We start from the raw sequence: 27031 nt of genomic DNA on the forward strand, positions 1-27031 counted from the left end.
ATACACAGCATTTAGCAATTGGTCCCCAAATGCATTTTATGCCTTTATGAATTCCTAGATCTGTCTGTGAAATTTGCCGTTCACTTCGAAAGATTACACAGCAATCACTTAAATGGGGCTATCATGGTGCGGCAAATTGTCACTTGTTGAACATTTTCTTGTCAAGATGAAGACGGCCTGGCAGACTAAACTTTGTCATTATCGTCTGCGTTATGAAGAACCCTATTGTGGGAATTGCTTGAGGCTGTTAGTTAAGCATATTTAATGTTGCAGCGTGTATGATTTCAAGTGTGGGTTTTCTAAATCATACTGCTGAAGTAAGGATTTAATACACACACTTATCTTAATCTGTGTCTCCGTCTCTTTCTCTGTCTCTTGTATCCATCTTTCCTTTCTTTCATTCTGTATTGACCTTTCTCTCTTCCTCTACGTTCTTTGCTGTCTGTGTGTCTGTCTCTGTCCGTCTGTCTGTGTCTCTCATCTCTTCTCTATTTAACTAACTTTAATGCAACACGTTTGTACTAAATTGTGGCGCCTGGTCCCGCCTCCCATCAGACAGAGGGCATCGTGGGTGGGTGGTTTGGGGTGAGGGGGGGGGGGGGGGGGGGGGGGGTGCTCAGAGTAAAGGGGGCTGGTCTTCATAGGTTGGCATCCGGGGTGTGGGCGAGGCTCTCTCATCCATGGCGGCGTTCCATCGGTGAGGTAATTAAAAGAGGCCAACTTATGCCACGCCACGCTGACTCTGATGATTAAAACGACACCTCTGCAGCTTCCCACAACAAACCACCAGAGCTCATTAGGGTGTGTGTGTGTGTGTGTGTGTGTGTGTGTGTGTGTGTGTGTGTGTGTGTGTGTGTGTGTGTGTGTGTGTGTGTGTGTGTGTGTGTGTGTGTGTGTGTGTGTGTGTGTGTGTGTGTGTGTGATGTTTCTCTTTAGAATGTCTTCTTGCAGACTTGTGTGTGTGTGTGTGTGTGTGGTGTTTCTCTTTAGAATGTCTTCTTGCAGACTTGTGTGTGTGTTCCCTTTACAACTCAAACCCAGCTCCACTGCCACCGCTGCTGTTGTTTGTCGATCGATTGGTTCGATTTCAAATGTTCTTTCTAAAATGTCATAAATAATGATGTGTATCACAACGCATGTTACGTGCGTGGCATACATTTAAATGTCATACATTGTCTGTCCAGCAGCTGAAAAGAGAAAAATGTCAACGTTATAAAACAGATTGTCAAAGTCCGCTGTAATTACTAATGGAATAATTTAAGACTCGTGACGCCTCTCAGAGAAGTTGAAGTTTGTTTGCATTTGTCCAGTCATTTATACTGCTGATTTGGGTATAAAGGAGGATTTTGTATAAATAATTGTGTTTTTCTGCCCGTGTAGGTTGAATTTAAATCTTAGAACCTAAAGAACAATTACCGTAATGTTTACCACACGATGGGAGCCCTGATAATCTGGACCATTTCCACTGGCATCACACGGCTGAACTATTCCCCTTTACTCTCCCCGTCTTCCATCTGTGGGCTGCAGTGTGGACTTATAAAGCAAATGTTCTTGAAGTACATCTAGATTGCTGCTTCTCTGTGGATACCAGTACTTATTTATTTGAGGTTTATCAATGTAATACACCAGACTCTGACAGCTGGTTTGTTGCCGCCACTAGAACTCATCATAGACAAGGGATGCAGACAGCCATTAGAATGTTTTAGTAGACTAGGTCACCAGAGATGAGCAAATAGTTTATAAAAGACGAGGTCGGCTCGCTTAGTTGACCCTTTCTGCTCATTTAAAACTGTGAGGAGCTGGAGAGGTGGGGGGAAGAACTCTGAATGGGTATAAATCTCATTAAAAAAATTGTAAAGTTCAGCCAAATCTTGAAAGGCTTTAACCTCAGTGCGGTGGAAGTTGATTATGTGTGCCCACCGGCGTTGCGTGGGAAGTGAATCTCCCAGCCAGCTCCCTGTCTGTTGTAAAATAAGGGCTCGACTCACCTTGTGTAGTGATTACACAACGGCCAAGGTCAAGTACGCCACACAATCGGCAGCGCTCCAATAAAGGACACATGTATCTGAGCGTACGCTGTGACGAGGAACCCGCCCCCTCCTGCAGGTTTCAAAGTTGTCTTTCTGGGGCAAAACACTCAAAAGTGAGTATAGGTTAAAAAGGCCAAAATGTAACCATGTGTTTTTGTGAATGCAGAAGATTGCCTGTATATATCTTTGAGGAACCTTGAGTAAAATGGTATCCATGATTCCGTAACCCTTTTACGATTTGCGCTCACAAGAGGACTTAAACAATGTGTTCAATCTGATTGGCTGGTTGAACATTATTTTGTTTACCTTCGGTAAAAAAAACGGTATGAAACGTTATAACAATATGAAACATTCAGACATCCTGCCAGTGCGCAAGATGTTTTAATGTTTCATATCGTTTTAACGTTTCATATTGTTTTAATGTTTCATGTGGCAAATCATCCTTCGTTTTTCGGTCGCGTAAACGTGAGTCAGGTCCTACTGAGAACAGACCCTGTAAACGAAATAAAGCCCAATAAAGCGAAGCTAAAGCTGAGCCGGGAGGCAGCTCCAGGTGCCTCTGTGTCCCGTCCCCATCGCACGGCGAGCGTGGTGGGAGCTCTGCCGCGGCTCGTCTAAGCCAGAGCCGCGAGCGTGAGGAAGCGGTAATGTTACAGATTATGCCCTATGTGCAGGTCCTGGGGTTAATGAAACTTCTGATGAGAAACACAATTTGCCTCCGTCTATTATCTCCGACCGCCAATGGCCTCCTCGTCTCTCCCTCCTCAAGTTTTCTTTTGACACCGGGTTTAGCGGGCGGAGGGAATGGATAGGCGAGGAACGGGGAAGCGGGAGAGGGGGAGCATGGCTATAAAGATGATGAGTTTTTAATCTCCCTTACATTTGCATGTCCTGCCCGGTGTGGGCCCGATGACGCAGGGGGTCTGGTGACCCTGACTCCCTGAAGGAGGCTCTGCCCACTGTGTCAGAGCCCGGTCTCGGGGTGCCCTGTGGGACCCCTGTCCTGGGCTGGGGGCCACATGGGCTGATACATAGGACTTGTAAGCTCGGTAGACTTTAAGAAAGACTGAAGGTATGCCGGATCCAGGTCTTCTTCTTTTGGAGGTTTAAACCAGTGCTGTTGGCGAGGTTTATGAAACAAGAGTTTTGTTCTAGATGGAGTTTGTTTCCCTGATATACCTCCGGTCAGTGGTGAGACACCTTTCTGTTGATGGCCTCCTACTGAATATGCCATCGAACAGTAATATTTTAACTTCACGATTTTGATCCAACCAATGCAACCCATGAAGATATTTAAGTAATGTTGTTATTTGGCTTCTCTGTATGTCTCTGTGTTCGTGTGTTTTGCGGTGGAATAGTAGCCTACAAATCTAGACGCCCCTAGCGGAATCAAATTCCATTTGCAGCCAGGGAGGTCTAGCCTTTTGTCGTCGTTTTTCGCTTCTGGAAACAGAAAATGGGACAGGCCAATCAGATCGTGAGGGGCGGTACTGAGCCGAATGACGACAGAGCTGCAACGGTTCCGTGTTAAAGGTAAACAATAATGGCTGCTGCTGCTGGCGAACGGCTGTCTTTCGACTCGGTTTTGGCCGCGACTCTTCAAGACTAGAAGTTATCATTTTCTTTGAGAAATGAACAAAGAACTGCGCTGAAGTCTTTCCTGGAAAAGAAAGATGTATTGAGTTTTGCCGACCGGATACGGTAAAAGTTTCGTCGTTGGTCTCCATTCTCTTAATCCACCATTCCCAACACTTCCCCATGGACATTTCCGTCGCTCTGACTACGTCACCTTCTTCGTTGCTCTGATTGGTTGTAGCGCTATCCTATTGCGTGCAGAGGGAACTTGAAAGACTACCGTTTATCCCGCCAACACTGCCACTGTACGAGACCAGACCCAATATCTTTCCGATATGGGTCTGGCTTGCCAGGCTAGTGGAATAGTGTTCTGGAGAATAAATAAGACTATAGGGTATTTATTAGTGCTAAAAAAACAACAACACAAAGAAAACTCACCGAAGGTCAAATATTTCACATTCGCTGCATCTCATTCTGTCAAGACAAATTCTCAAATGAAGTCCACCCACACATGCTGAGAGTTCTGACCACCCTAGTACTAAAGATGAACTCCTGCTATAAACTCACTGAAAGTGTTTCTTGCTGTGCAAATTGTAAAGGAATTACTTTAACATGTGTCATAATAAAGTATATTGGTTGTTTCCTTGCCCTTAGCTAAGTCTTTTAGCTAAAGTTGATTGATAGTAAAGCTAATGTTGAATTAGCTTTAATTATATAATCTTTAAAAAACATAGCTATATTAAATCTTCAGATTTAATATTAAATTAATATTAAATCTTCAGATTTAATATTGTTATTCTTTCCGTTATGACTACTGGAGAACCTTAAGTCGAAGCATTGGATGTAAAATGAGCATCACTGCTGCCTTCAATCCCAGAGTAAGCCATCTGAAAAGCAGAACTAGATCCACAGGGGATGTCTGATGAAAAGGGAGAAGTCACTTCCACATAGTAGCGCAGTGCTCTCCCAGTGCGTGGTTGAAAGCTGTCCCAGGATGTTTTGAGTCACTTGGCTTCATCGCTGAGTAAACGCTAACGACAGATGAATTGAATCCGAGATCTCCTCCTATTAGTTTTTCACTCGTGATCCCGATTACAGGGTAGTAGGCAGTTCGGATTTGGGTCACTGTAATGGGTCGCTCTAGAGTCTTATTGAAGTCTGTGATCCACGTGACCGTTATGTGTGCGAGGGTCAAGACAAAAGACGAGATCTAAGAATACCCTCCCCCCCCCCCCACGCTGCACACACACACCCATAACATCCCGCATGTAATGTCAACTCAATGATATCGGCGTGCACATTATCAGGCATTAACAGTAAAAGCACGTAGGATTAACCCCTCCCCCCCGCAGTGGCCCCGCCCCCCCCCCCCCACAGTGGCCCCGCCCCCGTTGGCTCCTGAGGCCTCAGAGCGTTGAGCCACGCCCCGGTACCTTCGTGGTTAATTACCTGGCGAGATCCACGTCCGCTGCCCCGGTGTCTGTGTGTGTGTGTGTGTGTGTGTCTGTGTGTGCGTGTGTGTGTGTCTGTGGGTGTGTGTCTGTGTTTGTTTCGGTGTTTGGATTCACAAGGCTTTAAAAGAAAACCCAGGTTACTGCTGATTTGTTTAACAAATCACACACGGACTCTCTCGCACACAGCCACACACACACACACACACACCGTCATACACAAGAGCATGAAGACGCACACACACACTTGCATAAATGCACACACACAGGCATGCACATGGACACACACCCCTCTGTGCTTCACAAGGTGTTGCAGCCTGAGGGCAAAGATGTGGATCCTTCTTGCTACTTTCACAACAGGCCGACATTTAAACACACACACACACACACACACAATCCCACATTCTGCCCATTATTTTCAGCGTTCTGGTGGCGTGGTCCAGCCCCCCCTCCAGGGGGACCGAGAGCCAGACGGCGTTCATTACTGAATCCATTACCAAATCATTACGGTTTAAATGCTAATTCGGAGCTCAACTCTTTTCTGTCCATAATTTGGATGTGAGTCACATTCTCTTGGTGCCCGCTCTGTGAAAAACAAACATGCCATTTCAGCCATAACACTTTCTGTGGTTTATTTTCTCACATCTGTTATCATCTCGCTCTCTTTCTCGTTATGTCTCTTGTTAATGTTAAAATATTTATACGATGATGCCACACAATTTGAATGAGTTGGCTAACCAAAGTCTTTCTCTCTCCCCCTCCCGTATCTCTTAGTGGATGAAGAAGCTCTGAGGAAGAGGATCCGCGAGGAGCTTCATAACGGCCTGGAGCAGGAGAGGGCCAAGGCAGAGCAGGAGCTGCAGGCCTGGTGAGACGCACACACGCACACACACACACGCACGCAGACTCACACAGTAACGGCCCGATTCCACCGGCCGCACTACGGCCGCGTTACGGCCGCGGCACGGCTGCGGCACGTCTTGGCCGCGGTCACCGCAGCAGATAGGTTCCACTCTAATCAATGAGACCATTTCCACCGGGCGCGGCTGCGGAACATCTCAGCAGCGTCCCAGGAGCGGCTCGCCGCGCAGCAGCGCTATCATTCCGTAGCATTTCTATTTTTGACGCAAGCCGTTGCTGAACACTGTCATTTTCAACAGAGCAGATCGAGCAGGGCAGGAAGTGAAAAAGTAAAAGCCAAAGAGCATCCGGTCAATTTTTTAAAAATAAAACACAATACTCAGCTCATTCAGCCTATCAAAACATCACATCAACATTATTACGTCATGACAGGTGGCACCAGATCAGCAGTCAATCAATCAAGGGGTCTCAGAGGGTCGGCAACATGGATGACGGGAGGCTCATTGTTGAAGTTCAGCAACATGAAGTGATTTATGTACCAAATCATCCTTTTTATAATGACAATGGGCGGAAGGACAAAACGTGGCATTTAATTGCAGTAGTTTTGGGATTGGAAGGTGAGTACATTAGGTTTAGGATTATCGCGTGATCTCGTGATCTCGCGTGACTACGGCTGCCGCTCCGCTGCCGTAACGCGCCTGGAGCGCGTCCGGTGGAATCCCGGCGTAAGGCACAGACCTATGCGCAACATCTTATGCACAGACTCACCCACATGCATGGGGAGCTATCTAAGGTGTGTTACTACTAAAGCAGCCATATTTTATGTATGAGGTTAAATTATCACGTTTGCATTTCCACCCTGTAAACATGGCATTCACAAACACCTACCCACAGGATGTTTGATTTATTTGGATTTAGATCATGGTTTCAGGCCAGTTTGTTCTTGAATAATGGTATTATTCATGAGCAGGTGCTTAGTGTTGATGAAGTGTAATGTCCTTGTACTTGTATGAGAGTCAAAGGCAGTGCTGCACAGTCGGCCATCTCCTAGTGAAGCTGTTCTCTCCTGCTCCCCAACTTTCTTCCCTGTTTGACGTTCCCTCCCTCCTTCGTCGGTCGCAGCCCCATTCCCCCCTCCCGCCGTCGTATCCTTTATGGCTGTGGCGTGACAGATTAAAGCCCCTCCCCTCCACAGTCGAGCGCTCCCAGAGTGCTGTCGGGGCGGCGACGCCCTCCGACCCGCCCTGACTGGCTTCCATTAATAGTCAAAAGGTCAGGAACAATCTCTGCGTACCTCCCCGTCGCGTCTCCAATTTACCCTCTTCCGGCGCACATTGGCACAATTCTCTCTCTCTCTCTCTCTCTCTCTCTCTCTCTCTCTCTCTCTCTCTCTCTCTCTCTCTCTCTCTCTCTCTCTCTCTCTCTCTCTCTCTGTCTCTCTCTGTCTCTCTCTGTCTCTCTCTCTCTCTCTCTCTCTCTCTCTCTCTCTCTCTCTCTCTCTCTCTCTCTCTCTCTCTCTCTCTCTCTCTCTCTCTCTCTCTCTCTTCCCCCCCCCCCCCCCCCCAGCTCGCTCTTCCGTTTCGATCAATTAATCTTGCCCGGGAATAGGAGGGCGCCATCCAGAGGGTAATTTCCTGAGCCATGAGTGGGCGATCCATTAGTGGGGGGGGGGGGGGGGGGGAGATGAAGTATCAAACTCTTCTCTTCTCGGATCCTACTCCTTCCTCCTTTATTGTCTCCCCCCACTCCGTCTGGCTTTCTTTGGTTATCAGTCTGGTATTTGGTGGTGACCAGGTGCGGTAATGGGTGTGTCCCCCCCCCCCGCCCGTCTCTTGGGCTTCAGGCGGGTCAGCTGTGATGAAGCAGCGGTGGTAGGTGGCTCTGTGTGCCGCCGTACCGCTGAGTTACCGGGTGTAAAGCATGCGTCTGTACGGGTACGCTGGCGCCGTAAGCCTATCGGTCATAAGCGCCGTTTTCAAGATGCACTGAAGACGTCGGGAGATGAAGGGGGCTGCAGAGGAATAGTTTGCCGATGGATTTTTGATGTTTAACCGCTTATTGAGTATTCTCATTTGAAGAAGTGCTTTTGGCAAAATGTCTCGCAATTCTTTGCAATTAATTGAACTCATTGCGATGATTGTTGGCACCTTGGGCGTGTGGAGGGCAGCTTCTTATGCCACTCCATTTTAGGCGTGTTTTTTTTTTACTATCGGAACAATCAACATTTCTGGGTGGTGTTGTGGGTGTGCTGAGGTGGAAATGTAACATTGTAGTTTCTTTGTTCATGCTGCCTCTAGTGTGTGTGTGTGTGTGTGTGTGTGAGATTAAATAATGGAGAAAGCGGAGGTGGGAGATTGATGGGATGTCTCAGTGGTAAAAGGGAAGCTAAATCATCTTGGTTGATCTAGCAGCTCTTTCTGATTACATCCAGGGAGCCCTAACCACCAACCTCACAATTGATGTCGAGCCGTAAAGAAATTATAGTAATGTGTGGGGAGAAAATTATATATTTTTTTCTTCAAGTGAAATGGTTGCCACGGTCACAGGGAGACGGGCAAAAAGCATTGCAGCGACATCTCCGTGGCAACGCCATTAAGGCGGCGTAGGGGACTTTATTGACTGCAGCGGTTTGCTTGGACAGCTGTAATCAATATTTCCTTTTTAAGGCCTCTCCTCGCCACTTTTCCCACAATCTTTTCTACTTATTTTCCCCTTTGCTCCCTGTGGTGTTGTTCTTGCAGTCTGTTGACCCTCGGCAGAGTGCTGAGAGCTCTCTGAACACGGAGGACAGAGGGGCGCCCGGCCTGCTGCTGTCATCGAGGGGTGGATCAAACCAAGTAGCGGGGGTCTCAGGTGGAGATGTTACGGTCCACATGCTCTCTCGTCATTCTACTTTACCATTCTAATAATTACATGGCGAGTGCCATCTGGAAACTTTGATTGTAATATTCATATTCTCCTATACTTTTTGGGCAGAGGAGAAGTTTAGTGTTATCTTTTAATTAAAATTGACGGGCGGCACAAAAAAAAATCCCCTTTTTCTCTGCTGGACGCTGCAAAGGTAATTTAATTGCGACGCTTCAGGGAGAGGAGTTCTGTTTTCAGGGTTTAAATCAAGTTTAGACATTCCGCATGTCGTCTTGATGTGTGTGTTACACAGGCCAGCTTGTGCACATGTTACACACAATTGGACCAGTCAATGTGGAGAATCATTAACAGCTGATCACCCCCTCAGTCCAAAGCTACTTCTAGGATTCCTGAGGTCCTCTAAAGGTCTGGCTATCATTATTATAACATTATGATACCAAACGCAACGCTGCTACCCTCAGGAAAGGATCACATTGAAGGACTATATTGCAGATTAGTTGGCCCTTTATGTTGCCATTTGTTAATAATTCATCTATCTTTTTTGAATTGCCTTTTAATACCTTTCATTGAGTAGGGAGTGGAGGGTTAAGACCTAGCACAGGGCCGCAGAAGGATATGGACCTCGGGTCGCTACGAGGCGAAGGTCCTTTGTGGTTGAGCAGCCTGAGCCCTGGCCGTGGTTAATAACATTTCACATGCACTCTGTGCTGTCGAGGTAAGCTACTTTAAATGATTTCCTTATGCAAACAATGAATGAAGAGCAGTACAAACTTTATAGGTGGTAAACTTTGAGCGAGTTTGCTGTGTGAAAGTAGCTTGGCGCTGTATAGAAGCTATGGCTTTCATCCATCACAACGCCCCAGTTTCCTGTGTGCTAGGCCTTGTTCTTTCTGCGGTGTATGTGTTTTTCTACTCTTCCCTTACAAACGATTTGCACTTGACTGTATCCACTGAGCTGGGTAAGGCCTGTGTTGGTGGTAAGCTGCACACAGCTCCAAGGGTCTTGCTGTGTTTGCTCCTTTTCTACAGGAGAGAAGGAGAGAGAATCTCGACCCTGGGAGGGTCTGTGTTTGTGAGTGTAGTACAGGGGTTCTCAAAGTTTTGACAGCTGAGGGCCAATTTAGGAACCCAAATTTGACTGAGGGCCACCAAAGGGAAAAAATTAGGCGGAAATTGCCGTCAGCATCCCAGTGGTGAAAAAAACATTGCACGGTTGACCTCTGGGAGTGAGGTCAAGTGAGGTCTAAATCACGAAGGTTCATCCTTTTAAAGAAATGAACAGTCTGATTAAAACTAACAAATGTAACAGTATTTAATTGAAAGCTAGAGAGTCGAATTTTCTCTTTATATTTATTTATTTTGTTTAAATTGCTATTGATATAATAACAAAAGATGAAAAAAAAAAAAAATGAAAATCATTTTCTATTTTTTTACTTGCATCTTCATGTCATTGCGGGCCACCAGGAATTTTTCTGCGGGCCGCCATTGGCCCGCGGGCCGCACTTTGAGAACCAATGGTGTAGTAAAACTCATTGCTGGGTATAGAACTTCTGCAGGGGTTTGACATGGGGTAGGAGCGGCTTTATCCACCCGGGGAGTCCCCAGAAAAACTGTGTGTGTGTGTGTGTGTGTGTGTGTGTGTGTGTGTGTGTGTGTGTGTGTGTGTGTGTGTGTGTGTGTGTGTGTGTGTGTGTGTGTGTGTGTGTGTGTGTGTGTGTGTGTGTGTGTGTGTGTGTGTGTGTGTGTGTTCCTCCAGCCTGGCCCGTTGCGTCAGCATGGAGGTAAACGGGGTCTCTGCTGTGGTCTAATTGGATCCCAGAGGTTTGATTGAGAACACTGACCTTCACCGGGCTCATGGAGGCCCGTTGAACCCCTTATTGGGTTACAAGGAACTTTAGGAAACATCAGCATACAGGAACGCACTTACACACTCAGGGACACACACACACACCCCTCCACACAGACGCACCTTCACACACATATCCCTAGACACACACACCTACACATCTCCACACACACACACACACCTACACATCTCCACACACACACAAACCTACACACACACACAAACCTACACACACACACAAACCTACACACACACGCGCGCGCGCGCACACCTACACGCACACCTACACGCACACGCACACATACATGCACACATACACGCACACATACACGCACACACATCTACACACGCATCCCTAGACACACACACCTACACATTTCCACACAAACCCCTACACGCACACACATCTCTACACAAACCCCTACACACACACACACACACACACACACACACACACACACACACACACACACACACACACACACACACACACACACACACACACACACACGTCGATGCTCACACACCCCCACAACACAAACGCTGCGCTCTGTTTTCCTCTACTCGGTTTTGGTTCTGCAGAATCTTAATGGAGTGTGTTGGATTAAACACACTTCCCAGCACTCGGCACACACCAGCAACACTTGGTGTAGGACATTTATTAAGGACTGAAGGAATCGATATCCAACGGCCTTTGATGCAGCGCCGTGTGACGGCTGGGGCGTCAGGTCGCGGGCGGAGGCTCATCCCATCTGTTAATCACAACTACAGCGTCGTCTGCCTCGCTTGTTAAGGACCATCGGCTACGCGGCCGCATCTCTTCTTTTTGTTGTTGATCTTTTACGGCGGCCGGTGCTTTGTCCTCTTTTCTTTTTTTACAGTTCATCAATCAATCAAAAACTTTATTTATTCTGTGGAAAAAGACAAGATATTCTCATTTTTTCAATGTTGCCCATATTACATTTCAAGTTTAAATTCAAGCTAACATGCCATTAATAATTGCATTCTAAACATGCAGACCATAAAAACAATGGCATCCTCGGGTGTTTTTTCTATACTAGGCAATCTGAAATCCTATGACGGTGAAATGACAACGTCCAAATGTGGAAGGTTCTGTGTGTCACGGGACGGGCGACGTCCCCGGACGAGAGGGAGTTCACTGCCTCTTCACAGAACCTCGGGGGGGAGACATTCTATCTGCATTACACGCTAGAACAATACACAGTGGCACTTAGTGTGTGTGTGTGTGTGTGTGTGTGTGTGTGTATGTGTGTAAGAGAAGATATGTTGGATCAGTGGCGGCAATTGCTTTTTTATGGCAATTTAGTACTTTAGTACCCATCATCTGATCTTGGGGTACCCCTCAGCCCTCCTTGCCTCCCAGAATCCTTTGCTGCTCCCACAACCTCCCTCGGGGGTCGTATGTGCTGACTAGCAGCACTACATACTGCAGCCCCTGTGTGTGCATGTGACCACGTGCGCTAAAAGGTGGGACGGCCTACTTGTATAAAATATTCATGGGCAGCGTTCAGCGACATTATTCCTGCATCAATACTGCATGATGGCCGTTAACGGGCTTTGTTTGGGAGGAGGTGTCCCCCCCCCCCCCCCCCCCCCGGCAGACGGGAGGGGGGGGGGGTGACGGACAGACAGCGGGGGCACCGGGGGCGGGACAGGTCACCTCGTGTCCGAGGTGGGGAGAGCGGCTCGTCTGCTTTAATTAGTTGAGCTTCTGCCCAGGGGGGGGGTATTGTTTGATTTCATTTATTTTTTAACCCTTATTTGAACAAATGGCTCGCCAGGGAATGGTTAATGCCACAATCATTCATTTGAATTGTTACCCATTGATAATATTGATCCAAACATGTGGTGAAACCGTGATCCAGTAGCGAGTTTGCAAGCACACACACACGACATTGTAGCGTCGTAACCTAGATCCAGCATAAAGATTTAATGTTCAGCGTCACAGGGCTAATCTCTGGCCATTCCACAAACTGTCCACATTTGTGCTGGTCAGCATTCAGTATAGAGCAGAGCTCACTGAATACACACACAGGCCTTGCAGACTTGTATTCACTCATTTCCTTGTTCTTGCTATCGTTTACATCGTGTTGCAGCCCTTTGCTAAGCTACTCCCTGAAATGTTGCTGGGTCTATCCTCTCGTGTTTAAACGTAACATCGCTGACTCTCGCTCTCTCACTCTGAAACGTTGAAACCCCAGCACCCATCCTCCTAGATGATGTTTGATTTGATTTCAACGTGTATTTCTTCTTTGGAGCAAGGATCCCTCCCTTCCACCCTTACCTTTTATCCCTCTCCCTCCTTACATCCCATTCCCTACCCTCCCCCTCACTCCCCCCCCCTCACTCCCCCTCCCTCCCTCCCTCCCTCCCTCCACATATCCCTCCCTCCAACTCTGTTAACCTGTTTAAGGCACTGTGGCCTCTACTCTGCCTTCCCTGTGCCAATGTTTGGCAGAATGAAGAATGCTTCTAATAACGCCTGAGACGGAGCAATAAAGTCTTATTATAGGTGAGCCAAACCGATTCCAATCCCATTAAAGGTGGACATCTTTGCTTGGGTGAGCAATTTTTGCAGTATGTTAAGTTAAGAGTGTTGTGCTTTTTAGTTGTTGCAAAAGTGTCTTCGTTGCAATGTTTTAGACAATGCATTCGTTTTTTTTCTACTTTTCATCCCATTTGCAGTTGCTCTGTCAATAAATACAATTGCTCCATTCAGTAAGACCTGATGAACTGCTGCTATCAAACAATAAACATGTGTCTGTATTTGTTTTATGTGGTGTCTGTTTGTAATGAACTGTTTTAATGTCTCAGTTGAGGCCAAAAGAAAATATCTGGCCTTACCAATGAAGTCGCAGCCTATTAGTTTTTTATTTTATGTTTGTTTTATCAAGGCTATCCTTCCATACATTATCACATTCAAATATTTGTAACTCTTAGATACTAATACTGTATCATTTTGTGATGTTTCTTTTCACGCTGAGACGAATTCCCTGTACGGGTAAACCTCCTTGGCAATGAATCGCAGACCACTCTGGTACAGCCCAACTGTAAAAAGCAGTTGGCGTTGTGTTCCTACAGGATCTGCGCTGATGACAGTTCTCCATCAAACCGCGGAACTGATGGCGTCCGTCTTGAGGAGTAGTGGCCGTAGCAACAGCCCTAGGTTGTGTAAAAAAAAGGAAAGGAAACAAGCTTAGGAGCATTAGCAGTGCAAGCAGGGAGGAATGGGCTGTGGGGAAATGGTGAATGGAAGAGACCATTAGGAAGGGGTGTGTGTGTGTGTGTGTGTGTGTGTGTGTGTGTGTGTGTGTGTGTGTGTGTGTGTGTGTGTGTGTGTGTGTGTGTGTGTGTGTGTGTGTGTGTGTGTGTGTGTGTGAGAGAGAGGGGAGTCGCAGCCCAATGATGGATGGAGGCTGCTGACGTGCACAGCCCAGTGGACTGTGAGACTGGACATGGCTGGTCTCCTGCCCTCTGTCTCCCTCCGTCTCTCTCTCTCTCACTCTTCTCCCCCGTCTTCCTCCTCCCTGCTTCACCTCCTCAGGGCCAAACATGTCTGGTTGTCACGGCACTCTCTCCCTCTCTCTCCATCTGTATCTCTCTCCCTCTCTCCCTCTCTCTCCATCTGTATCTCTCTCTCTCTCTCTCTCTCTCTCTCTCTCTCTCTCTCTCTCTCTCTCTCTCTCTCTCTCTCTCTCTCTCTCTCTCTCTCTCTCTCTCTCTCTCTCTCTCTCTCTCTCTCTCTCTCTCTCTCTCTCTCTCTCTCTCTCTCTCTCTCTCTCTCTCTCTCTCTCTCTCTCTCTCTCTCTCCATCTGTATCGCTCTCTGTATCTCTCTCTCTCTCTCTCCATCTGTATCGCTCTCTCTCTCTCTCTCTCCATCTGTATCGCTCTCTGTATCTCTCTCCCTCTCTCTCTCCATCTGTATCGCTCTCTGTATCTCTCTCTCTCCATCTGTATCGCTCTCTGTATCTCTCTCTCTCTCCATCTGTATCGCTCTCTGTATCTCTCTCTCTCTCCATCTGTATCGCTCTCTGTATCTCTCTCTCTCTCCATCTGTATGGCTCTCTGTATCTCTCTCTCTCTCCATCTGTATCGCTCTCTGTATCTCTCTCTCTCTCCATCTGTATCGCTCTCTGTATCTCTCTCTCTCTCCATCTGTATGGCTCTCTGTATCTCCCTCTCTCTCCCTCTGTATCGCTCTCTGTATCTCTCTCTCTCCATCTGTATCGCTCTCTGTATCTCTCTCTCTCTCTCCATCTGTATGGCTCTCTGTATCTCTCTCTCTCTCTCTCTCTCTCCATCTGTATCGCTCTCTGTATCTCTCTCTCTCTCTCTCCATCTGTATGGCTCTCTGTATCTCTCTCTCTCTCTCCATCTGTATGGCTCTCTGTATCTCTCTCTCTCTCCATCTGTATGGCTCTCTGTATCTCTCTCTCTCTCCATCTGTATGGCTCTCTGTATCTCTCTCTCTCCATCTGTATCGCTCTCTGTATCTCTCTCTCTCTCTCTCCATCTGTATGGCTCTCTGTATATCTCTCTCTCTCTCTCTCTCTCTCTCTCTCTCTCTCTCTCTCTCTCTCTCTCTCTCTCTCTCTCTCTCTCTCTCTCTCTCTCTCTCTCTCTCTCTCTCTCTCTCTCTCTCTCTCTCTCTCTCTCTCTCCATCTGTATGGCTCTCTGTATCTCTCTCTCTCTCCATCTGTATGGCTCTCTGTATCTCTCTCTCTCTCTCTCCATCTGTATGGCTCTCTGTATCTCTCCCTCTCTTTCCATCTGTATGGCTCTCTGTATCTCTCTCTCTCTCTCTCCATCTGTATGGCTCTCTGTATCTCTCCCTCTCTTTCCATCTGTATGGCTCTCTCTGTATCTCTCTCTCTCCATCTGTATCTCTCTTTCTGTATCTCCTTTTTTTCCTCTGTCTACTCTTATTCAGCCTTTCTCTACCTTTCTCCCTTCTCTTTACTCTCACTCTCTCACTCCCTTCTCTTTACTCTCACTCTCTCACTTCCTTTCTCTTTACTCTCACTCTCTCACTTCCTTTCTCTTTACTCTCACTCTCTCACGCCATGTCTGTGTACATTCTCGGATCACCTCTCCTATCTCTTTCTTTCACTGTAGTGCTCTTTCATGATTATCCATAGATATCAATAGATATCAGATCGCTCTTCTATTCTATACTAGACAGAAATATGGGATATTAGCATCAGACCTTTGTTCAGTATAAAGATTTCTGGGTCAGTTAAATAGCCGTAGTTGAAAATATTGTCATTTTGTTTTAGGATTTCATTGTTTCCTCAAATGTAATAATTCCATGGTCTTCTACAATGAATTTATTACAAAAATGTCAATGGAGCCATGCATGGGTTGGAATGAAGCAACAAAGGCTGCTTGTCATAAACCCAGTGGTGGGGGGAGAGGGGGTAAAGCCGTGGTTGCCATGGCGTCATTAGGTAGTAAATGCTGAATGTTTGACACCCCTGTGGATCTATTAGGGTACTTTTGTTGTCGGAGCGTTTCTGCGTGCTCCTGCTTGCACACCTGCGCTGCTGTGCTGAACACGTCAACAATGATCACTAATTACAATCAGTTTCTGCCAATTAGTGCTAGCTCAACAGAACGGCTCCCGAAAAGCACATCGTAGCAGTTGATGGGCCGCTGCGGTGGAAAGCGTAGCGCCCATCTACTTGTGAAACAGTCCTTATAATTATTGTATTCTTATTTTCATTCATGCATATGTTTACTCTTTGCATTTGCGCCAGTGGTTGTTTTGCAGTGGATAACATCAGGCTTTAAGGATAATTGTTTCTGGTCCACCGGTGAAGTCAACTATCACTTGGTGTGTTCCTAGGCAACCGTGAGAACCCAGTGACGTGGGCATAACAAGTGGTCCTGTGTTTACACTTCTATTGCTGCTTCTATTTTCTTCAGTGCATCACCATTCCATCGCTTGCGATGTACCAATGTGCCCTTTTTTATTCATTGCTTTAAATAAATAATGAAGCAATGAAGGAAACCTGCCTTAGTTTCTGTCTGGTGGTATTATGTTTATGAGAGACAGTGCTTATTTCTTTCGGCAAATAAGTTTTACAAAATATGAGATTGGTGGTCTGAGGCTTTACAGGCTAGAACCGTCCCTGTTTATAGAACCTGGTCACCGGGTTCTATAAACAGGTTTTCCGTCTGCATGTGAACTGACTGACCTCCTTGACCGGCAGGCTGGAGGCGGAGAAGGATGCGGCGGCGGCGCTGGCCCAGGCCGACGCCCAGGCCCGCGTGCAGCAGGAGGTCTCCCGGGTCCTGACGGAGGAGCGCGCCCTGTCCCGGGACGGCCTGCACGCCGCAGTGCTGCGGGAGCGCGCCTCGGCCGACGACGAGAAGCTCCGCGCCCAGCGCTACGTAAGTCTGGGTCTCCCTGAGCCGGTTCTCCTCCCTGAGCCGGTTCTCCTCCCTGAGCCGGTTCTCCTCCCTGAGCCGGTTCTCAGTGAGCCGGTTGTCCTCCCTGAGCCGGTTGTCCTCCCTGAGCCGGTTCTCCTCCCTGAGCCGGTTCTCAGTGAGCCGGTTCTCCTCCCTGAGCCGGTTCTCAGTGAGCCGGTTCTCAGTGAGCCGGTTCTCCTCCCTGAGCCGGTTCTCCCTCTGCTGCGGCTCAAACGTCAGAGTAGTGTCCCCTCTCCTGAACTCCCCCCCCCCCCCCACCAAATACCTCTCACAAACCCCCCTGGAAAATAGCATGAAAGTGAGTTGTTCAAACCCAGCTTGTTTTAAGCGTGCAGTGTTTTCCAGGGAGGTAGAGGAGCTGAGGACTGTGCATTAGACAGTGAAGTTGTGCACAGCAGAAGGAGAAAAGTGATGCAACCAAATAGTGCTGTTGCCCTCCGACAAGCGGCATGATCATCAAACCCCAGGAATGCACAGCAATGTGATATTTTAAATGACAACTTGGTGTTCATTTCAGTTACCTCTGCTCCTCCCATGACTACCGGTCCCCCCACGGTGTATCCGCTGGCATGTTGCCAGGGTAACAGTGTCCTCCGAGACACCGTCTCTGAGCCATGTGCGAGAGACATGACGTGTTGTGCGCAATATGGTCTTTGTTTGCAACCCCATGTTTGCAAGTGTTAACACATATATGCGTGCGCACACACACCCCAAAACGATTTGCTGTAATCAGCAGCTCACGCCTGCCACAGTGACGAATGTCTGGGCTGGCTGTGTTTGAACGTTGCTGTGAGCAGTAATCTATAGAATGGTCTCAGATATGTAATTCCCCTGCCCACCACGCATACACACAACCTCTGACCTCATTCTGGTGTCAGCCAGTTTTTCGCTCTGACGTCCCCTGGAATGAACTGTCACTATATGTGCACGCTGAGGAGAACACACACGCCTTGAGGGATCCACACTATTAAACACTGACAGACACACACAGAGACTCTCTCTCTCTCTCTCTCTCTCTCTCTCTCTCTCTCTCTCTCTCTCTCTCTCTCTCTCTCTCTCTCTCTCTCTCTCTCTCTCTCTCTCTCTCTCTCTCTCTCTCTCTCTCTCTCTCTCTCTCTCTCTCTCATTTATATATATATATATTAGAGCTGTCAAGCGATTAAAATATTTAATCGCATTAATGTCATAGTTAACTAATTAATCGCGATTAATCACAAATTATTTTTCTATGCTAAATATCCCTTGATTTTTTTGTCCCATAATTCTTCTCATTTTAATTCTCTTATCAACATGGTGAAGTGCATCGGCTTGCCTTGTGCAAATGATTTTTTATTGATAACATTGGCATATACACTGATCAAAACAGGACGATACAAAAAAAGAGCCTATAGTGCAATTAAACGACTGCTTTGAACAAATGTCATTTGAACATAGCAGTCAGGCTACTGCTTCTTTGTTTTGAGCCAAAGAAAAAAAAAAAAAAAGTTTTTTTTTTATTTTTTTATATAAAATAATTGCGTTAATCGCGCGATAAAAAATTTAACGCCGTTAAATTTGGTTTGCGTTAACGCCGTTAATAACGCGTTTAACTGACAGCTCTAATATATATATATATATATATATATATATATATATATATATATATTGCATACAGCCGGAGAGAGGTGAGAGAGGCCTTTAATTGTTGTTTCCACGGGAACCGTTTGAGTAGGGTTAAGGAGCAGTTTGGGGCGAGCCATGAAGAGTCCATTCTGTTCTTTGATTTGTCTGTCCCCTGCACCCCAACGGCCAGTCCTAATGACTGGAACGCAGCCTATTCATTGAGCCTAAATGGCCTGGTTAACCCTGTACCAAGAACATTCCACACAACACAATGTGTGGTTATTATTTTCATAACAAAAGGGAAAACAGTTTCCCCTCAAGGTGCCGCTGCGGTTACCAAACCTCAGATATTGATTGTGTAGCTCATTTCACACACGCGCATCGCCTAATAGAAAAAATGACTTGGAGCGAGAGAGTCGTCAACCTTCTTTTGCTGTTGTTTTGGTGCCGCAGGCGAAGTGTATCAGCGATCCCTCACTGGAACGACCATCAGGTCTGGAGGGAAACCCGCTCTGGGGTTGGGCTGTGTTCCTTCGTCTGTGGGGAAAGCGGCACAAGGTTTCTGTTGTTTCATTTCCCGTTGTAGCACCGTCTCATTTAGTCCCCGGCCGCATGGAGCCGGTTTCAGACGGAGCCGGTGGATCCGGTGCCCGTAACCGCACATTTCTGACACCATGTCCGAGGGTGGTTTCAAATCTATCCGGACCTATGCGGATTCATCTGGACGCCTGATTCGCAAGCGATGACGTCGTTAGCCGCCCACCAGCTGGGGGACGTCAGAGTTGCATTGAATTATTATTATTTTTTTTTATTTGTATTATTTTTGTATCTTTAAATAAAGCCCCTTGATACATTTAATAACTAACTACATTTAAAAAGTATTTCTGCTCAATTTAAAAGGTTGAATCTCCTCGTGACCGTATGTTTGTATACAGCGCGCAGGCTGTATGCGCGCAGGCTTGATGCGCTCCACTTTTTTCTGTGGAGAACCAGTGCCTTGAATATTTACTACAGCGTTTCTACAGCTCTATGCGGTTTCGCAATGAATCCGTCTTTACGGAGATATACCTCAACATAAAACGAAACCGGATGGGTTTGGCCCGTGTGGGCTCCGTTTGGGAGGGGCCTCTGAAGGGTTATCTGAGCGAAGGGAATCACCGTTCAGAGGTAGAGAGACGGACGTACACGTGTTGCTACAGCAGCTGTACTGCGACACGCTAGCCGCTTCATGACACCATTTCATTTGCTCGCGGAATACCAGGCGTGAAGCCCCGTGGTGAATCGCCAGCAATCAGACACCTCGGAAACGAGCATAATGGAGGATAAAACAAAAGACGGTACTTACTGCTGGTTCAGTAAATCACGCACGCACGCACGCACGCACGTGCAAAGGCTCAAACGCACACACGTGCAAAGGCTCACACACACACTCTGTCATCACATGTTTGTGAAGCATCCATGCGTATACAAACCCTGTCTTCTCTCATTCCCTTGCACTAACGCATTGCTCTCTCTCGCTCTCCACTTCCAGTTGCATACCGCAGAAGAAATAATAACTTTAAATTGTCGCAAGGCTTCTAGGCGACGTGTGTGCGTAGTCCATATCTGTGTGTGTCTGTGTGTGGTAATTTCCTCTGTTTGAGTGTACTTCCGGAGTGCTGCTGTAGTTTTAATAGAATCCAGTGTGTGTGTGTTGGGGGGTTTTATCAGTGAACGAGGTGGTGGGGGGGGCACGTGCATACCGACGCTCACACAGCCTCCCTTCTTTTCAACTGAAATTGACTTTTTTCCTTTCATAAAAAGTCGTCCTCTCAAAGCTCCCCCTCCCCCCCTCTCTCCATTGTCATGTCTCTCTTTTCTATTTTACCACCAAAGTTGGCTCAGATACATATACGTGTATATATTTATTTATTTAGTGGTATTAAGTGCAGTTCATGGATTTGAGTGTCCTGGTCTTTTGTATTCCTATGTGCCAATCAGTTGGCAGTCTGTGTTTTTTGTGATTGGGGAACAAGGAAAAAAACATTGATTAGTTACCTGTTGGACTGGAGCCTGGAATTGGTATTTAAAAAAGGTTATCTTTGAATATGGAGTTGTTTTATGTTTGAATGTGCTGGAGTTTGGTAAGCTGATCTTCTCTTTGAAGCCTCATCATGCAGACATTAATACCAGCGCTGGCAGTGATCATAAAGTGATCATTTACATTTTGAGACATATTGAAGACCCTGGTAATTGGAAACCAGAATGGTTTCGGGGACCACGGAGGAACGTTAGCTGGCCAGTCCCCCCCCCCCCCGGGCAGTACCATACGGGGGCTGATGGAAGCGTTGAGGGGGGATTCAGCCGCCTCCCCCCCTCCCCGCCGTCACTGTTGGCTCCCTATCACCACGGCGTGGTTGGGATCTAAAGTTAGCGTCAGTCTCTGCTCGGGCCGTCTGGAGCCTCGTTACCCCTGGCCCTGCCCCTAGGGGGCGCCCCCCACCCCGTCCTCGCTGGGGGCTCTCTGTGGCAGCAGGGCTAGCGCTCCACTTACAGGACGTATCGATCCATCCCATCATTTGGATGCAAGGTCACGGCTGGGGGGCCGGAGCCCGTACGCCCCCCCCCCCCCCCCCCCCCCAGAGCTCTCACACAAAGGGCCAGAGGCTGAGGGGCTCACCTAGACCGGCCCGGAGCCAACGCAGCGTTAGACCTGCCAATTACACGCACGCATCCACGCCGTGCACACACACGCACACAGAGAGGCCAGTGCTGTCCCTGGTGCTCCACACAGGGCCGCAGCCTGACGCCTCATCCAGGCTGAGGCCGCTGGGTCGGCTCGTGTGAACAGCGTAGGGCGGGGCCCTTTATGGACTCATTTTGTTCTTTTATTTTTAACCGATTCTTAACATTGATAACATAGCTTTGAATTACTTAACATGACTTATTGCCTTTTATTGATCCTGGTGGTTAAGATGTGAAGGTAATGTAAGGCGTCACGGTGATGTGGTGTTGTGTGTCTCTGTGGTCTCTCTGTCTCTGGACAGGGCTCTGCAGTGGGGCCCTGCCAGCACGGGGCCCTGCCCTCCCCGTCAGCCTGACGGGGACAGATAGACCCTGACCAGTAATTGAACCTTGCACACTCACACTTACGTGCACACTCAGAGGCCGGCGCTGTGTTGTCACGGGGCCCGGGTTCCCAGAGTTCTGTCATCCGGGGGGACCGTGTTCTGTGTCAGAGCTGACCCGTGTCCTGCCACTCAAGTGGGCGGACGTGTGTGTGTGTGTTGGTGGGTGTGGGTGTGGGTGCGCGTGCGCTTGCTTTTGTTTTTTTAGTGCAGGACATTGTGGTGGTTGTTTCGCTGTGGAGCTGCCCATGCATTATTTACTGGCAGAGCAGTGGCATGAGAAGAATAATACTTTGTTCTATCGACTTGGTTGAGTGGAAAACGAACTCTTTCTGCCCGCTTAGTTCTTGGACAGTTCAATGGATCCGTCAAAACGGTATCAGGCTGTCATTTACAATAACAGCCGCGGCGGCTGGATCAATTCCTGAAGTATGCTGAGAAGAGTCGATGCTGGGGGGAATGAGTTTGGGATACAGAGAGCCAAACAAGTGGTGGACCTGCTTGTCCCAGACCTGTCCTACAAATATTTGTTATTTTGTTTGTCTCGTTTAGTCTAATTAGTCAACTTTTTGGAAAGTTCTGTTTAGTAGTTTGTAAGGGCCAACACTCTTTTTCCAATGAGTAGCTAAATGAAATCATTACACAGAAGAGAATTCTTAATTAAATAAAAGGTCAATCAGCATATTACGGTTTAATAATCCAACAACATCACTTAAATAATGGATGATTCGGCAACGAAATAAAAGAGCAAGCTGGCCCAAAACCATCTCTAAATGTAACCTGTATTATTCCTGAATGTCTATAGTTGGTGTAGGAGTGTCGGATTTGAATCTGGACGAATTTGGACCTTATTTAATTAATACGGTGTAATTTAACTTAAAAAATGAGACCTTCCCAGACTCTCCGTTGCGTCGAACAGCCTGCCGGCTGATTTATATATTATTTGCCGGTTTTGCTCTTTCATTCGTTTTTAATTTGTCTTTTATGAATATTGAACATTAAATTATGATTGTTATTGTCTCAGCCTACATAAATTGCTCTCCAGTGCTCTGGATATGCGAGCTTCAGCAGGCTGTAGTTCACTTACCGTCCAAAGGGGCCAGTAATGAGAAGGGATTTCGATTCTTTCACATAGTGCCTTTATTAACTTTTTAATATGGAAATAAGGAACTGGCATTCACACTTCAAAGACTCCCCCCAATGTCACTGTTTTAATGGGAATTGCAGAACACCGCTACACTTTCTTACCCCTGCTGACCCCTGCTGCAGCCAACCCTGAGAGTAGCCAATCAGACTCCAGTCACATCATTTCACCTCCTCCCCAATGCTTGAAGGCAGACATTTCAATCAAACCAAGAGCCATCAATCTTTGGCTCGCATCAAGGCATAAACCAAAGGCTGGTCAGCCTATCTATATATCTTGCGGCAACGATTTGTCTACTGGTTGAAGTAAGTCTCCCATACTTTTGTTTCTCGTCTCTGTGACATTGTGTTCCTCTACCTCTTGTGGCAGGCTGGGAGTGAGAAGTGAAGAGGATAGAGGGACGAAGGAGAGGACTGGTTGAGATAGGGCTGTGCGATATGACATTGATATATCGGGGTACGAGAGAAAAATGTCTATCAACAAATATTTCTCTCTCGTTGCTATCGTTATTTTACTTCACGACAGTATTTTACGTTATTCTGAGTGACCCTGCTTCACGTTCACCACACGTGCAAATACAGAAACAAACACGGGGGAGCGTGAAACAGAAGGAACACAGCAGTTTGAGGCAGAACAAGAGTCAAAGATGTATCTTTTGAAAGAAAACCCAATCTCAAACGAGGGATAGTCTTTAGTGTGCGGATCTGTGCAGCTGGTTCTGGGACAGGGCCTCTCAGTACACTAGGAGGGTGGGGCTGGTTCTGGGACAGGGCCTCTCAGTACAGCGCTAGGAGGGTGAGGCTGGTTCTGGGACAGGGCGTCTCTACAGCACTAGGAGGGTGGGGCTGGTTCTGGGACAGGGCCTCTCAGTACAGCGCTAGGAGGGTGAGGCTGGTTCTGGGACAGGGCGTCTCTACAGCACTAGGAGGGTGGTTCTGGGACAGGGCCTCTCAGTACAGCGCTAGGAGGGTGAGGCTGGTTCTGGGACAGGGCGTCTCTACAGCACTAGGAGGGTGGGGCTGGTTCTGGGACAGGGCCTCTCAGTACAGCGCTAGGAGGGTGAGGCTGGTTCTGGGACAGGGCGTCTCGGTACAGCGCTAGGAGGTTGTGGCTGTGTGGGGCTCTGTACGAGCACCGCCTTATTCTGATGTTCCTGTGAGGGTTTAGCTCAGTTTAATTCCTCGGTGTGTGGTGCCTTTCATGTACAACATCGCTCATTATAACGCACAAAGACGATGCTAAATAAGTATCAGTGCAGTCATGGGTCATAACACGCTCCCCTCCTTCCAAGAACGCTCATCCCAGAACCCTTTTTCCTTTTATTGGCGTGGAGTCTGAATCCCCGCTGAAGCAGTGGGTCGCACGGTAACAACGGACCTTTGGACGAGCCGGGCTACGTCAAGGACTGATCTGGTTTATTGGACGTCTGTTGGAGATCACTGAAACTTGAAGCAGTGTTTTTATATTTGTTTTAGATTTTTTATTTACTCGATTTACTGACTTTGGTATGGGATATTTCTGAAACGGAGTGATGTTTGCTTCTTATTTTCTATACTTATATTTATTTGCCGCACCATTGGATATTTCTGAGAATAGACAGCTAATATTTAATCGTTTTTTGTACGTTCAATGTCCCTTCTTTTATTTCTTCGTTTGTGACAGTTCTGCTCAGTTGCTTTCAACTAAAATAAGGAAAGCAAAAGTGCCTTTCATTTATATTATGCATATTATATATGGTTTATAGGATTATTAAAAAGCAGTCTTGAGGCATGTGGTTATTCTGGGGAAACATTTTTCTCTAATTTCTTTAGAATTGATAGACAATACAGAAAGTGCTATATTGCATTGTATACATCGTTATCGTGATATGAAATGACCCATATCGTGATAAAACATTTTTTCCATATCGCAAAGCCCTGAGTTGAGATGACCCTCGATCCTGACCATACATAAGCTTTTTCACATGCATAAGCTTTTTCGATTGGTAAGGTCTGGAACTGAACTTGTCGAGACTAATCTCGACAAGTGCTGCCTTGGAGTCATAGGATCATACAAATGGATTGTTACGATGTTGCTCAAGGCAGCACAAGCAGAAATTGTATACAAACTTCGACATCAGAATAAAGCCTTTCAACATATTACTTTGTCCCTTATGCCAGTGTTTGTGCTTGAATTCGTAAATGTGTTTTTAGCGAGCATCAAATTATTGTTTGCTACCCTTTTGGTTCCATTTAAGTCGGCCAGCTTGATGAACTTGACATTTAGATTTTCAAGTTTTCTCTTTGAAAATAGAAATGTGTGATTGGCCAATACATCTGTTCCAACCAAAACCCTTTTTGCTGTTATCAGCGTGTCATTTTGAATTGCATGTCCTGTTCTCCTTTTTTAATAAACAAACTCCCGGACTGGGAATGGATTAGGTTCTGACATGGCATTCAGGACCCTGTGTGTTTGTTCCCGGGACGAATGGCGGAGAAACATTCTAATACTCGTACCCAAATAAAACTCACATCGCAGTTTGAGTCCACTCTGTTCTCAAACGGTGTTCTATTTGATGCATGGCCGCCTTGAAATGTATTAAGTTGAAGCTTAAGTCTGCACAAGCACGCAGACAAGCACAGCACCCACTTCCCTCTCCAGCTGCCCCCCTCCCCTCCACTGCTTTACGTACTGCCGTCTCCAGCGACTGTCCCCCTCTTCTGAGAGACATGTGTACTTTCCATTCAGCACCTTGCGCTGTAGACACAGGTGACTGGCAAAGGCTGATAATGCGACAAGAATTTAAAGAGTCTGGTATGAAAGGCCACTCGCTGGGAATTGAATTGGTGCTCGTTGGTGGTATTTAAAAATAAATTATTAAATGATTTCTCATTTTTCTTAAGACTTTGTTCACACCTGGAAGCAAATTGTGGCGGTATTGGAAGGCGAAAAAACCTCTGTCCTTGGTGTCCGGGTTTTCAATGAAATAAAATTAAACGGCAATCCACCATTTGCAGTATTTACTTTTTTTGTGTCTTGCTGAAGGGATAGATTATAGTGTTGGGGAGGATTTTTTTTAAGATTTTTGACGATTATAATACATTAGTCTATTTGATTAACTTGCTTGGCTGAATTACTATGAAGTAAATCCTATTCAAGCTCTTTCTACAGATCTGTCACTGCAGGGTAAACACATGGGTCCCTGCTCCGCAGAAGGACCAGAGCCATAAGGGTCGGGAGTGCCAACTGTTTTCTGTTCTGCGTGAGTGGAAAGGCTCCATTGATTGGCTCGATAATCAACGGGATTTTTAAGGCACAACAGGCCGAATATATGTGATGTTACCTTGGACATCGGTTTCTGAGAAGGGAAATCAAGCAACGAAACTAGAAAAGATAAAAAAAAACTGCTTCTTGTGTCTCGGATGTTGCATAAAGCTGGTAATTGGCTTATTTCTGTGAGAGACCTTCGTCTCGTTCATCGATCTGCACATTTTAACCACAGGGATTTGCTGTTGTTCAGTCAGTCCGTCTGTCTGCACCCTAGACTGAAGACAGTCATCCTAGAAGCCTAATTTCTAGCTGTGACCTTTGTTGATACCTCCAATAATAGTGATGCATATTCCTTTTATGAGTTGTTGAATGGACCTCTACAAGTGATTTGAAGTAAAATAAAATGGGCTCATCCAACACTGATGGGTTAGTGTTGCATCCTTTTTTTAAGTGCTTTTTTATTTATTTTTTTATGTATGCCCTGAATTTTACCTGAATGGAAAAATGTTGTATTAGTCAATGCAGGTGCCTTTTTACTAAAATTGAAATCAGTTAAAATTGTAAACGTCCCAACACAGCACGGCCTACACCCAATCCTTCATCACTCGGCCAACTTCTGCCTGAATCCTGGGTTATTCGTGGGTCCTATCCTGGGTTAATCCTGGGTTATTCATGGGTCCTATCCTGGGTTAATCCTGGGTTATTCGTGGGTCCTATCCTGGGTTAATCCTGGGTTATTCGTGGGTCCTATCCTGGTTTAATCCTGGGTTATTCATGGGTCCTGTCCTGGGTTATTCGTGGGTCCTATCTTGGGTTAATCCTGGGTTATTCGTGGGTCCTAT

At 46.7% G+C, this 27031-nt stretch overlaps 1 protein-coding gene across 4 annotated transcripts in view; it reads left to right on the forward strand.

Moving 5' to 3' along the window:
• Nucleotides 1–27031, forward strand: part of chchd3a (coiled-coil-helix-coiled-coil-helix domain containing 3a) — a 76857-nt gene that overhangs the window by 3233 nt on the left and 46593 nt on the right. For all 4 annotated transcript variants that reach the window (XM_030341465.1, XM_030341466.1, XM_030341464.1 and 1 more), the window contains 2 exons: nucleotides 5831–5924; nucleotides 16868–17048. In XM_030341465.1, the coding sequence (XP_030197325.1) occupies nucleotides 5831–5924; nucleotides 16868–17048 (275 nt within the window). The remainder of the gene's footprint in view (nucleotides 1–5830; nucleotides 5925–16867; nucleotides 17049–27031) is intronic.

Source organism: Gadus morhua, chromosome 19, assembly GCF_902167405.1.
Source record: "Gadus morhua chromosome 19, gadMor3.0, whole genome shotgun sequence".
NCBI lineage: Eukaryota > Metazoa > Chordata > Actinopteri > Gadiformes > Gadidae > Gadus > Gadus morhua.